This window comes from Dipodomys ordii, unplaced genomic scaffold (genome assembly GCF_000151885.1).
Source record: "Dipodomys ordii isolate 6190 unplaced genomic scaffold, Dord_2.0 Scaffold7, whole genome shotgun sequence".
Classification (NCBI taxonomy): domain Eukaryota; kingdom Metazoa; phylum Chordata; class Mammalia; order Rodentia; family Heteromyidae; genus Dipodomys; species Dipodomys ordii.
Window position 1 is genome coordinate 17730347 of NW_012267223.1, and position 14249 is coordinate 17744595.

Genomic DNA, 14249 nt, shown 5'->3' on the forward strand with positions numbered 1-14249 from the left:
GCTCCAGGTGTCACTGGCCAGGGAGGGAGGTGAGAGCCACAGGATTTGGCTCAGGGCTCAGATAAGCTGAAGGGTTGAAGCAGAAGAACTGAAGGTGTGGAGGACAGAGAGCTTCCTACCTACTACCGACTCTCAAGCCACCAAAAGGGAGTCAGAACCTGCTGGAGGAGGCATCTTCAGGCAGGCCCCCGATAGAGCCATCTCGCCATGCTGCCCTGCCTCACCCTGGTCTTCCTGATGGTGCTGCCTGTGTGCATCATGGCAAAAGACAGTGGACAGAAACTGATACTCAACACAGAAGCAGAGCCCTTGATAACCGTGACTCTAGAGGTACCTTTGGGGAGAGGGCCGGGGATGACCTGTGGTGGAGGGGCAGAAGATCTCTCCCAGGGCTGCTAGGAGAGCAGGCTGTGTACTGCAAAACCAAGGCAAGTTGGCTGAGTCCTTCTGTGGGGAGGTTCCAGATATGAGCGCCAGATTATCAAAGGTATATGCAGAGAGAGAAAGAGAGAGAGAGAGAGAGAGAGAGAGAGAGAGAGAGAGGGAGAGGGAGAGAGTAGAAACACTTATTTAACTATGCTATGTTCCTGGTACTGTCCTAAATGCTTTTTTTTTTTTTTTTTTCGGTCGTGGGGCTTGAACTCTGGGCCTGGGCGCTGTCCCTCAGCTCTTCAGCTCAAGGCGAGCACTCTACCGCTTGAGCTACAGTGCCACTTTCGGTTTTCTGGTGGTTCATTGGAGATAGGGGTCTCACGGTCTCTCCTGCCCGGGCTGGCTTTGAACCGCAATCCTCAGATCTCAGCCTCCTGAGTAGCTAGGATTACAGGCGTGAGCCACCAGCGCAGGGCCCTAAATGCTTTTTAATCATTAACTCATTTTACCTTCATTTCAACCTCATGGCTGTGGTACCATTATCATCCCCATATCAGAGACAAGGAAACTGAGGCACAAAGAAATCAAGAAAGTTGAAGCACAGCTTCAAAAGCACAACTATTACTGGCTGCTGTGGCTCACACCTAGCTACTCAGGCTGAGATCTGAGGATCTCAGTTCAAAGCCAGCCAAAGCAGACAAACCTAGAAAGACTTATTTCCACTTAACCAGTAAAAAACTAGGATTGGAAGTGTGGCTCAAGTGGTGGAGTGCTTACCTGGAGCAGGTATGAATCCCTGAGTTCAAACACCAGTACTATCAAACACACATACAGAGACAAAAACACACAGATACACACACATTTGTCCAAGCTCTGATTCTGTGATATACATTAGAGATTTTCCAGAGTTTCCTATGGGGGCTTTAACTCAGAGCAAGATCACTATTGCTTATCACATATAGAAAGGCTTATCTCCTGACAAACATTGGTTTGGTAGTGGTCTCTGCTATGGAATCCCTGAGTGCAAGTCATCAGGGAGACCCCACCCTGATATCTGATGTATCTGACCACTGGCACGAAGACCTCGACCTTGGAGCTTTCTTTACAGGAAAACCCATGGACAGCCCTTCCTGGTGGGTTTCTAGTATGGACATGTCAGTGGGGCCTGGGAGATCCAGGTTCAAGCCTTTCCACCAACTCCTGCTGCTCTCTAGGCCTCTGTTTCCTTACCTGCAACATTCAGGGAGAGAAAAGATGATCCCAAAGCTCTTTCTGGAGCTGTAAGCTGGCAGTCAATGCCAAATATCTGAGTATCTGGCTGAGCTTTGAGAAGCTCTGCTGGCTGATGTGATGAGGAGCTTGATGTAGCCATTTGGGAAGTGGCATCAACAGCCAGTAGCTCATCCTGCAGTGGGCAACAACAATCCTTTCTCCTTTTACTCTCCTTCAGCTTCTCTCTGCATCCCAAGACTTGTGGTTTGGAAGGCAGGAGGGGAGGCTAGGTGGGTAGAACTTACACTGTGAATAATGCTATGTATAACTACAAAGGTGGTGGAAGAGCCGGGCGCCGGTGGCTCACGCCTGTAATCCTAGCTACTCAGGAGGCTGAGATCTGAGGATCGCGGTTCAAAGCCAGCCCGGGCAGGAGAGACCGTGAGACTCCTATCTCCAATAACCACCAGAAAACCGGAAGTGGCGCTGTAGCTCAAGTGGTAGAGCGCTCGTGAGCTGAAGAGCTGAGAGACAGTGCCCAGGCCCAGAGTTCAAGCCCCATGACCGACAAAAAAAAAAAAAAGGTGGTGGAAGAAGAGAGGCACTTTCAGGGTGATCTGATCACTTCCAAGGCTCCCATCTGCAGTCATCCTGGGCTTTGGGGCTTTGGCTGGGGCTTTGGGATATGGAGGGCTTGGGTGGGGGGGCAGGAATCCTTGCCAAGTGAAAGGGAGCAGACACGTTCTACTCCTCCCTACTCCCCCACCTCCCACCCCTGCAAAAAGCTGGTGGGTGAGAAAAGGGTCAGTCCTATTTTAATTCATAAAGGGCCATTCTCTCTAACTTGCATTTGAAGGCTGCCTCTTACCAAGGCAAAGTGGTTTTCATGAGCTTTTCAGAAATGGGTCTAAATCTCCAAAGAGACTTTTCTGGTTTCTGGCCAGGCTGGGAGACTCCAGCCAGAGACAGCCATTGACAATCCCTGGGAGGAGACAAATTAGAAGTGACTGAATTAGTCCAAGGCTTAGAGAACAATGCACTCCTGAAAGTTGGGATGAGACGACTGATAAAAGGCACACGGGTCATCACTGTGGGCCTCAGGATCCTAGCACTGTCACTGAGAAAACATAAAGAAAGCCCCTGATTCATCCCAGCCTTGGGCTGGAACTTGAATGTCTCCAGAGCTGTTCACCTGTCTTCAGCCTTGCTGGAAAAGGAGACCCACCCCATTTCCATCCCTTTCCCCACCCCCATGGCCAGACTGCCCTAGACTTTCTCTTTAGTGTCCCAAGACACTGTGAGAGAGCTTTGGCCAATTAGCTTTGGCTAATGGAGGAGTAGGAACTTAAATCCACTGCCCTTAGGTCAGGATGTTTAACCTTAACTCAAGGATTAAAAAGTCCTTGTCCAGGGGCTGGGAAGGTGGCTCATTGGTAGAGTGCTTGCAATGCATGAGGCCCTGGGTTCGATTCCTCAGCACCACATAAGCAGAAAAAGCCGGAAGTGGGGCTGGGAAGGTGGCTCAGTGGTAGAGTGCTTGCCTTGCATGCATGGGGTCCTGGGTTCAATTCCTCAGCACCACATAAGCAGAAAAAGCCGGAAGTGGCACTGTGGCTCAAGTGGTAGAACGCTAACCTTGAGCTTAAGAGCTCAGGGACAGCACCCAGAGTTCAGGCCCCATGACCAACAACAACAAAAAAAAAATCTCTGTCCAAAGCAAGAGCTCTACCCCAGATCACAGCCATGATTCTCCTGAGAGACCAGACTCTAGGGATAAGAACCTGGGGAACACAGGAGGAGCCAGAATTAGAGTGGGGGGCAGGAAGGGGAAACCCCTTTGAGTTCAGTGGTGATCACCCCTCATTGTCTGTGTTGGAAACATTTCCTAAGGTGAATCACATGGGCTCTGGGGTAGATTTTTTTTGGGGGGGGGTCAGTTGTGAACTCAAGGCCTGGGTGCGGTCTGATAGGGTAAATTAGACTTTGCCAGAGAACCACGCAGACATCCAGGTACAGAGAACAAAGAAAGGTTTATTGTCTGGAAAGGGGCGGGCAAGACTCCTTCTCACAAGGGAGAAGTGCAAAGAAGCTCTGACTATTGTCTGAGGTGAGCTACATAACCTAGGAGGCTTAGGAGGGGCTAGAAGGGGCTAGGAGGCGGAAACCCTGGGGTAGACATGTGGGCCAGGGGCTTCATCATGGTGGACGAGGATTTCTGGCTGCTGTCCAAATAGTAGATAAGGGTCCTACAACTTCCCAGACCTGAAGGTCACTCTAAGGGGCTCCTGTTGCCTTATATGGTGGTAGCTGCCCCAGAGAATTGCCATCCCAAAGTAGAGGGGGTTGGAGGCTGATTATTTACTGCTTTTACTACATGGGCCTAGTGTTGCCTAGGAAAGGGGAAGGAGTGGACTAAGCTCTGAGAAGGGAACTCATTTTGCTAACACTGTCCCTGAGCTCTTCTTTATTTTTGGTCTGGTCATGGGGCTTGAACCCTGGGCCTGGGCGCTGTCCTTCAGCTCTTCACCTCAAGGCTAGCACTCTACCACTTGAGCCACAGCACCACTTCTGGCTTTTTTTTCCTGCTTATGTGGTGCTGAGGAATGGAACCCAGGGCCTCATGCATGCAAGGCAAGCGCTCTACCACTGAGCCACCTTCCCAGCCCCCTGAGCTCTTCTTGAGGCTAACACTCTACCACTTTTAGCTACAGCACCACTTCCAGTTTTCTGGTGGTTCATTGGAGATAGTCTCACGGACTTTCCTGACCATCTGGCTTTAACTGTGATCCTCAGATCTTAGTTTCCTGATTAGCTAGGATTACAGGTGTGAGCCACTGGCTCCCTGCTGAGGCAGACTTTTGAATCCTGATCCAGCTACTTGTGTGAACTTGGACAAATAAACCATCTCACTCTGTTTCCACATTTGGAAAATAGATAGAGATCCTTGTCTCTCTTCCTGATCGTGGTTGTGGACATGGAAAGAGTAAGATTATAACCGTAGTGCCCAAGAGCTCAGCCTTTGGTCCAGAGGCCCTGGGTTCAAGTTCTGGCTGTATCTCTCACTGCTTAGCTGGATGACTTGGGACATGTTCATCTCTCTATATTTCTATCTGTCAAATGGTGACAGCAATTGTATTGGGTTTTATTTTCATAGGGTTTTGGTAAGGATCAAGTGAGTTACTATAGTAAAGTACACAGAGAAGTGTCAAGAGTATAGGAGATAAAAATGTTAGCTAATAACTATGCATAATATGGCGTGAAATAGAAAAAAAGAGTGCCCAGTGCCAGCACAGAGCAATGTCCAATGACTGTGAGCTACTGTTGGGATGATTGTTGCTCAGTCCCCTGGCAGCCTCCCTCTATTCTAACACTAACTCTTTGCTTCTTTAGGGAGGTGCTGGTCCTAGCATTCAACTCCAGCTGCAGAAGGCAAAGAGAAGCAAGAACAGACAGTTCTTTGGGCTCATGGGAAAGAGAGTGAAAGGTGAGTGAGGAAGGCAGCAGGAGCTGCAACACTAAGCAGAGGATCTAGATAGATGCCCACGAGCTGAGAGCAGTTACTCCAAGCCAGTAGAGGTCGCTCTCAACACCATCTAACCAGGATACATTAATAATGACAACAGAGGCCTTTTGTAGGCATCTGAGGAGCTGGGCACCTTAAGGTAGAGCCAATGCTTTGCATCTTGGTTGGTGACCTTGTCTACTTGTACCTGGGTGATTTGGGTGAGTGAAGCTAGAAGCTAGTAGATGTGAGCAAAGCCATAAGCAAAGCTTTCTAGTTGGTTCTGTGCGGCCCAACCAGAATGTTATTAAAATTCTGTGTTTCCATTTTCAATGAGGTAGTCCTGTCCTGGGAGGACAGGGAGGAAACAGGCTAGGTAGAAAATTGTTTTCTCTTTGTTGCCTGTCTTAGGGTTTGAACTCAGGGCCTGGGTTCAAGATCCACAGCTTCACTTCTAACTTTTTGGTGGTTAATTGAAAATCAGACTGTCATGGACTTTCCTGCCCAAGCTGGCTTTGAACTACAATCCTCAGGACTGGGCCTCCTGGATAGCAGAGATTATAGCACCTGGCTAACATTTTTTTTTTTTTTTTTGGCCATGGGGCTTGAACTCAGGGCCTGAGCACCATCCTTGAACTCTTTTGCTCTATGTTACACTCTACCACTTTGAGCCATAGCTCCACTTCTGATTTTCTGGTGGTTAACTGAAGATAAGAGTCTCACATGCCAGGCGCTGGTGGCCCATGCCTGTAATCCTAGCTACTCAGGAGACTGAGATATGAGGATCACAGTTCAAAGCCCAGGCAGGAAAGGCCGTGAAAAACACTTATCCCCGGAAGTGGCGATGTGGCTTAAGTTGTAGAGCACTAGCCTTGAGCCAAAGAGCTGAGGGACAGCGCTCAGGCCCAGAGTTCAAGCCCCATACTAAAAAAAAAAAGAGGCTCACAGATTTGCTGACTTTGAACCACAATCTTCAGATCTCAGCCTCCTGAGAGGATTACAGGTGTGAACCACCCATGCCAGGCTAACATTTTATTTTCTTAGGTGACTAAGCTCAGTGTTGGTGAGGGGTGAGGAACCTGCAGCTATTCATAGTCCATTTGGAGGACACCTTAGCCACATCCATTGAAGTCAGAAATACACATTCCTTTGATTAATAGTTTCAAGTCAGGAAGTCTGTCAAGTAGATATGATATTGTAATAGCAAGGATTACAAGCATGAGCCACTGACAATGGCCACTGACCATTGCGTGCCTATATTCCTAGCTACTCAGGAGGCTGAGATCTAAGAATCTTGGCTCAAAGCTAGCCGGGGCAGGGAAGTCCACATCTCCGGTTAATACAAAGAGCCAATGGAGGTGTCGGTCAAGTAGTAGAATGTTAGGCTTGAGCAAAAAAGCTAACGGAGAGTGCCGAGGCCCTGAGTTCAAGCCTGGTACCATCACAAAATAAATGAATAAGAATGAAATACTAAGCATGCATCTCAGGGCTGTTCAATAAAATGTGCGTATACATTTAGAGAAAACAAACTTGTAACTAAACATTTTTGGTCTTTTTTTTTTTCTTTTTCTTTTTGTTGGTTGTGGAGCTTGAACTCAGGGGCCTGAGTGCTGTTCCTGAGCTCTTTGCTCAAGGCTAGTGCTCTACCTCTTGGAGTGGTAGAGCGCTAGCCTTTTGGTCTTTGTTTTTTCTTCCAAAAATGAGTTTGGGACTGAGTCATTGCACAGTTTCTTACAAAGCCAACAACCCATTCAGAGTGGTGGACAAGAAAAGATTTCTTGAGCAAGACAGATGCTCGTACCTGCTCAGATCTCCACAGCAACATCCCTGCCTAGCAGGGACTGAGGCAGCAATAGCTTAAGTGCTTTCCCAAAGAACCCCAGTGCTCCCTCCTGGCTCCTATTGAGCACATCCCCAACGCCACCCAAGGACAACAGAGAATGACCAGAGGTCCTATGAAAACCCCACCCCCACCTCACCAAGCCCCCAGGGAAGTGGTGACATTCTCATTTCTTCTCTCTCCTTCTCCTAGGAATACCCTCGATCCAGCCAGAGGGAAGAACAGGTGAGTGTCACCAGGCCCCCCTGGGGAGGGTATGGCTATCCCAGCTACTAACAAACCAGGCAGGTGGCTAGGGACACAGCTGGCTGGCATTACTGGGCTAGATAAAGGGTAGGGTAAGAGAGGCTTGACCGTACATACCCTGGTCTTTCTGATTGTTTCCTTAGAGGATGGACTATGCATGCCTAGCGCGTGCCTGTAATGGAAAGAGGAGGCAAGGCTGAAGCTAGTTCTGAAGTTTCAAAATTACCTTGAGTTGGGCTGGGAAGGTGGTTCAGTGGTAGAGCGCTTGCCTCGCAAGCATAAGGTCCTGGGTTCGATTCCTCAGCACCATATAAGTAGAAGAAAAAAAAAGCCGGAAGTGGCGCTGTGGAACAAGTGGTAGAGTGCTAGTCTTGCACTAAAGAGCTGAGGGACAGCACCCAGGCCCCATGACAAAAAAAAAAAAGTTATAGAATGCTAGCTTTGAGTGAAAAAGCTCAGGGACAGCACTCAGGTCCTGAGGTCAAGCCTCAGAAAAGAAGAAAAAGGAAGGAAGGAAAGAAGGAAGGATGGAAGGAAGGAAGGAAGGATGGAAGCAAGGAAGGAGGGAGGGAAGGAAGGAAGGAGGGAGGGAGGGAAGGAAAGAAGGAAGGATGGAAGGAAGGAGAGAAAGAACCCATGCCCATGCCTAATGTGTCCTCATTTTTCATGAGCCTTGAGTGCTAAGGATCAAGCACTGCCTCTCATGCCCTTTACCCTAACTGACTTCATCTAATAGCTCTCCTCCCTGCCCTGCCTGCACAGACATCATCTCCATGGCCTGGGCACAATGCTCTCGCTAGCACACTGTACAACACTGTCCTGCTGTCCCAAGCCTGGAAACTTCCCATGGATAGACACCAGGTCTATCCCAAAAACTCAGGGCAGTTTTTCTGTCCATAAGAAACACCACTAGATGTTTGTGGAAGGAAAAAGAGATGAGAATGGAGGAGGAACGAACAAGTTTATGAATGAATGGACCAATCCAAGGTGTTTCCACAACTCGGAGGACAATTGAAAAAGTATCTCCATATGCCAGGCCCCAGGTTGGCCTTGCCTTTCCATGCTTTCCAAGATAGCTCCCCTTTGCTGCCTTTCTGTTCTCTACCTTTTCTCTCTTACTGGAGTATGTTTGGGATAAATGGTTCAGGGCCTTCTGTGTGGGACAGGACCATCCATAGAAGGTGGGCAAGAGCCTCTAGTGGGCAGCAAGGGCATCATGGGAAAGCAACTAGATGCTCTGCTGCCATCAGACAGAACAGACTCCCACGCAACATCAAAGGGAAGTGCCCACAGGAGGAGGTAGTGGGTGGGCCTCTGCTGATCTAAAGCTGCACCTTGCCCATGTCCACTGCACTGGGCACCTGTTCCCCACACCTCAGAGCCAGCTGATCCAGAGGACAATGAGGTTTCCAGACCTTGAAATATTCTCTTATTCCCTCACTGTGTATAAAATCCTAGACAAGATCCTTAGATGGTCAACCCCTAAGTCTTAAGAGATTCTCTGCCTTCTACAATTATCTTTAAGTGTGCATGCCTCTGGGATAAGTGATAGTCTAAGAAGTTACCAGTTAATGCCCCCAGACAGGGCTGCATCCCCATGGTTCCCAAGGTTAGGCATCAATTTAAGTGAACCAGGCTCAGGATTAGTGAGAGGATGCAAGGAGGAAGGCAGCAGGTATGCCAGTGGTCTGACCCTAGTCAAGCTGCCTTCCAGACTACCTTCCTTCCTGTCTAACCTCTTCTCCCTAGAACGTCTGCTAATTCCAATATTGGTATTGCCAAGAAAGATGGGAACAGACTAATTTTCTCAAAGTTATTTTGAGTCACTTCTTTCAAAAGGCCCTGGAAGTCACCTATTATCAAGTACACACGCATGCTCCTCCAGTCATGGTGTAAATAGAAAGCTTTTTAATTTTTTTAATTTTTATGCATTGAACTGGTGTTATGCAATGCCTGGGTGTTATTCCTTGGCTTTTTCACTTAAGTGCTCTAGCACCTGAGCTCCAGCTCTCTCTCTCTCTCTCTCTCTCTCTCTCTCTCTCTCTCTCTCTCTCTCTCTGTCATAACGTTTGAACTCAGGGTCTGGGCACTGTCCCTGAGCTCTTTTGCTTGAGGCTACCACTTTGAGCCACAGTTCCACTTTCTGTTTTTGAGTAGTTAATTGGAGATAAGAGTCTCACAGGGTCTGTTCTGCTGGGGTTGGCTTTGAACCATGATCCTCAGATCTCAGCCTCCTGAGTAGCTAGGATTCAGGTGTGGGCCACTAGCACCCAGCTATTTTTTTTTCTAGTTAATTGGAGTCTCGTGGACCTTCCTGCTCTGAGTAGCTAGGATCATAAGTGTGAGCCAAGAGCACTGAGTACTTTGCAGCTTTTGGATCAATTTGTTCAAAGCTGCCCACAGAGCAGGACTGAAAGCTAAAGCTCCAGTCTACTGGACTAAAGTACCTCCCATGTCTCCAGAGGGTATTGGGGACTGTGGAATTCCACTCCCCTTTTACAGAAAGGACGACAGGATGGGCTTTGTACCTGCTATGGAGACACTTATGACTGAATAATTGACGATCTAGCAGATGAACCTATAATTCCATCACTCTAGATGCTTACAGCCAGGAGAAACAGGAGCGGGGACACGTGGGAAGGCCTCTGGAAATCAGAGAGGCAGATAAGACTCCTTAACCACCAGTTACATAAAGAACTCTCCCTAGGTGCAGAGGACAGCCAGGGTTCAGAGAGTCCCAGAGAAGGCTTCCCAGAGGATGCTGCACACCCTCGCTTCACTGGATGTCACAGCTGATCAGCTGCAGGCCAACTCCATCTTCCATGTGTCTCCTGTCCTCAACCCCAGCATCAGATGTCAGGCCTATACTGGAGAAATTCAATGCCTTTCTTCTAGGACTCAGCCAGTGTCAAACACTTACGGTGCACAAATACATTGTTAGCCTGTGGACAGCTAGAGTGAGCCTGCCCTCCCTTGCACTGAGGCTCCAGCTCGGTGTGCTACCAAGATGAGCCTCATATACTCTGTAACCCATCCCCAGCACCCAGTATGGGGCTCAATAAATGAATGACCAGTGATTGGCTTCCTTTGTTATGCAGGGTGGAAGGTGGGATATCAATCCAAAGGGCCTTTTTCAAAGTTGCAAAGAGAAAGACTATAAGCCTGGGTCTGTCCTTGGGTAGGTAAAGAGTTTAAGACATAGGTAAAGATGACAGGCAGAAGACAGGCACCAGTGGCTCACGCCTGTATTCCTAGCTACTCAGGATGTTGAGATCTGAGTATCACGGTTCAAAGACAACTTGGGCAGGAAAGTCCAATAAACCACCAGAAAACTGGAAGTGGTGCTGTGGCTCAAGTGGCAGAGCGCTAACCTTGAGCTAAAGAGCTGAGGGACAGCGCCCAGGCCCCAAGCTCAAGGTTAGAAATTGTCATAGAAACTGTCACAGAAGCACTGATGCTCATTAAGAGAGACAAGATGGTTTTTCTCTTTCTGCTTTCAATCCTGAGATCTCAGCCTTTTGAATCGCTAGGATTACAAGCATGAGCCACCAACATCCAGCCCCATTGTGGCCTTTTTAAACTTTTTTGATGCCAGTCCTGGGCACTGTCCTTGAGCATTTTTGCTTTACCACCAGAATCACAGCTCCACTTCTGGCTCTTTTCTTTTCTTTTCTTTCTTTCTTCCTTCTTTCTTTTCTTTCTTTCTTTTTTTGATGGTTAATTGGAGGTAAAAGTCTCATGGACTTTCCTGCCCATGCTGGCTTCAAACCACAAGTCTCAGATCTGACTCCTGAGTAGCTAGGATTACAGGTATGAGTCATCAGTGTCTGACTCCACCATGATCTTTTAAAGTGGGCAATTGGATCCCATCTATCCCTTGTTAGCCAATCCAATGCAGTCCTTGGATAAGCAAGAAGGACATCTATTTTTTGTTTTTTGCCAGTTTTGGGGCTTGAATTCAGGGCCTGGGTCCTGTCCTTGAGCCTCTCTGTGTTCAAGGCTAGCGCTCTACCATTTGAGCCACAAACTTACTTCTGGCTTTTTCTGTGTATATGGCACTGAAGTATCAAACCCAGGGCTTCATGCATGCTAGGCAAGCACTGTACCACTAAGCTATATCCCCAGCCCAGGATATACTTTTTAACTTTTTGTTTTTGTTTGGTCTTTTTTTTTTTTTTCCGTACTGGGGATCAAACCTAGGACAGTGCACTTGCTAGGCAAACACTTTGCCAGTGAGCTACATCCCAGCTCAGGAAGGATATTCTTCTTGAAGCTTCCAAGGCACTGTGCTCCCCTCAATCCTCATGACTACTACTGAATTCTTTTTTTTTTTTGGGGGGGTCCGGTCATGGGGCCTGAACTCTGGGTCTGGGCACTATCCCTCAGCTCTTCAGCTCAAGGCTAGCACTCTACCACTTGAGCCACAGCGCCACTTCCGGCTTTATTCTTTTTGCTTATGTGGTGCTGAGGAATCGAACCCAGGGCCTCATGCATGCAAAGCAAGCGCTCTACCACTGAGCCACCTTCCCAGCCCCTAAAAGACAGTTTAGAACCAGGAATGGTGCCATATACCTGCACTCAGAAGGCTGAACTCCCAGGAGTTGATACCAGCCTACCTACCTGAGGCCATGAACCTGACTGAAGTTCCCTATTTCCAGGTTCAATTAACTCCTTCCTATTCTTTCACAATACTTGTCCATATTTGTCCCTTTCTTTCTTTTGGTCAGTCGTGGGACTTGAACTCTGGGCCTGGGTGCTGTCCCTCAGCTCTTCAGCTCAAGGTGAGTGCTCTACCACTTGAGCCACAGTGCCATTTCCAGTTTTCTGGTGGTTAATTAGAGGTAAGTCTCACAGACTTTTCTGCTTGGGCTGGCAGATCCTCAGATCTCAGCCTCCTGAGCAGCAAGGATTACAGATGTGAGCCACTGGTGCCCGGCACTTGTCTCCCCTCCCCCCCTTTTTTTTTTGGTCATGGGGTTTGAACTGTGGGCTTGAGCGCTGTCCCTCAGCCCTTCAGCTCAAAGTGAGCTACCTCTTAAGCCACAGTGCCATTTCCGGTTCTCAAAGCTCTACTTGGAGATAAGTGTCTCACGGACTTTTCTGCCCAGGCTGGCTTTGAACTGTGATCCTCAGATCTCAGCCTCCTGAGTAACTATTATAGGCATGAGCCACCAGCATCCTTTCTTTTCTTTTCTTTTTTTGTTGGTCGTGGGGCTTGAACTCTGGGCTTGGGCACTGTCCTTGCGCTCTTCAGCTCAAGGGGAGCCCTCTCCCGCTTGAGCCACAGCGCCACTTCCGGTTTTCTAGTGGGTTTTATTGGAGATAAGAGTCTCACAGACTTTCCTGCCAGGGCTGGCTTTGAACTTTGATCCTCAGATCTCAGCCTCCTGAGTAGCTAGGAATACAGGTGTGCCACAGCTTTTGTTCCTTTCTTACAGTGCATTAACCACAATTAAAATATGTATTGTCTAAATGTGCTGGCACGTGTCTGAAACCCCAGCAAAGTGACAGGCATAGGGAGGATCACTGTCTGAGGCTGCCCTGAGCAAGAAGCACAAGGTCCTACCTAAGAAACACCTAGAGAGCAAGAAAGGTCTGGAGGTATGATTCAAGTGGTATATAGCACCTGCATAGTTCAAATTCAAAGTGCCAGATTGCTTGTCATTTGTATGTCACTACTTGTTTCCCAGGGCTTAATGAAACTCATATTTGTTAACTGACTGATTCTCAGATATTACACAAGCTAATCAATCCTTGCAACTTCCATCATTCCCAGAGGCCTTTCAGAAACTGGGCATGGTGGTGCAGGCCTGTGTCCCAGCTGTGATGGGAGGAGCACCCATTCATGGCTGTGCTTCCAAGGGTTCACTGTGGTCACCCAGCCAGCAAAGGGATTTAGACTTTAGTCTCACATTTGAAATCTGGGAGGTTCAAAGCCATATAGGAGAGGGAAGAGCAGGGATTTGGTGCAGGATGGTTTGACTACACATTCCCACTCCTAGCACTTGCAAGTATCAGAAAGAATCACAAGGGCCTCAAATGAATTCCTTCTTAGCTGGGTTTATCTGGGTAGCACATTTCCAAAGACCAAACCACCAAGAGGACCTTCCAGATCAACTTAGGAAATGTGACATCCTCTCTCTCTTAGAAAACCTCAATGGCAGCTGGGCGTTGGTGGCTCACGCCTGTAATCCTAGCTACTCAGGAGGTTGAGATGTGAGGATCGCAGTTCAAAGCCAGCCCAGGCAGGAAAGACCGTGAGACTCCTATCTCCAATAAACCACCAGAAAACCGGAAGTGGCGACAAAAAAAAAAGAAAACCCCAATGGCGCAAGAGGCGCTGTGGCTCAAGTGGTAGAGCGCTCGCTTTGAGCTGAAGAGCTGAGGGACAGCACGCAGGCCCAGAGTTCAAGCCCCATGACCGACAAAATAAAAATTAAAAAATAAACAGAAAACCCCAATGGCCACCAGCCTACCAAAGGTTTTGAGAAGCTTGGAAGAAACAATGGTATTTAACTTTTATTTTGTCGGTCATTGGTTTTGAACTCTGGGCCTGCGTGCTGTCCCTCAGCTCTTCAGCTGAAGGCAAGCGCTCTACCACTTGAACCAAAGTGTCACTTCTCGTTTTCTGGTGGTTAACTGGAGATAAAAGTCTCAGGGACTTTCCTGCCCCAGCTGGCTTTGAACTGTGATCCTCAGATCTCAGCCTCCTGAGTAGTTAGGATTATAGGTGTAAGCACCAGAGCCCGGCTTTTAACTTTTATTGAATTCAGTGTTTTCCAAATTTATTTGACCATCGTACCCTTTTGCTCATACTTTTGTAGTTAATGGAACATTTGGAGAATGCTGAAATGGATGCTTTCCCAGTAAATATGGAGAAGACTGACACAACTGTCCACTTGAGGGCATGTGTAAGGGGCTGATGAAAGCTATGTGGGCTGAGTCAGCTTAAGGAATGACTCAGAGGCCAGCACAAACAAGAATGTAACCCAATGCGCAATGTAAAGCCACATGAATTCTTGCGCGGGGAAGCGATGGCACGTCTTGATGGTAGGACATTGTTGGTTTTTCCTAATC

The 14249-nt window shown here is 48.1% G+C and overlaps 1 protein-coding gene across 1 annotated transcript; it reads left to right on the forward strand.

The window, feature by feature from the left end:
- The first annotated feature begins 207 nt into the window (after positions 1 to 207).
- Positions 208 to 9729, forward strand: Tac4 (tachykinin 4 (hemokinin)). Its single transcript, XM_013036783.1, has 4 exons — positions 208 to 330; positions 4975 to 5068; positions 7119 to 7151; positions 9635 to 9729. The coding sequence occupies exons 1-4, from the start codon at positions 208 to 210 to the stop codon at positions 9727 to 9729; spliced, it is 345 nt and encodes a 114-aa protein (XP_012892237.1).
- The last annotated feature ends 4520 nt before the right edge of the window (positions 9730 to 14249 follow it).

Bases quoted from the DNA above. Each gene is read 5' to 3' on its own strand.
- Tac4 (XM_013036783.1), top strand. From the start codon at position 208: ATGCTGCCCTGCCTCACCCTGGTCTTCCTGATGGTGCTGCCTGTGTGC. The intron at 5,069-7,118 runs GTGAGTGAGGAA...TCCTTCTCCTAG, and splicing joins CATGGGAAAGAGAGTGAAAG to GAATACCCTCGATCCAGCCA. The intron at 7,152-9,634 runs GTGAGTGTCACC...CCATGTCTCCAG, and splicing joins CCAGCCAGAGGGAAGAACAG to AGGGTATTGGGGACTGTGGA.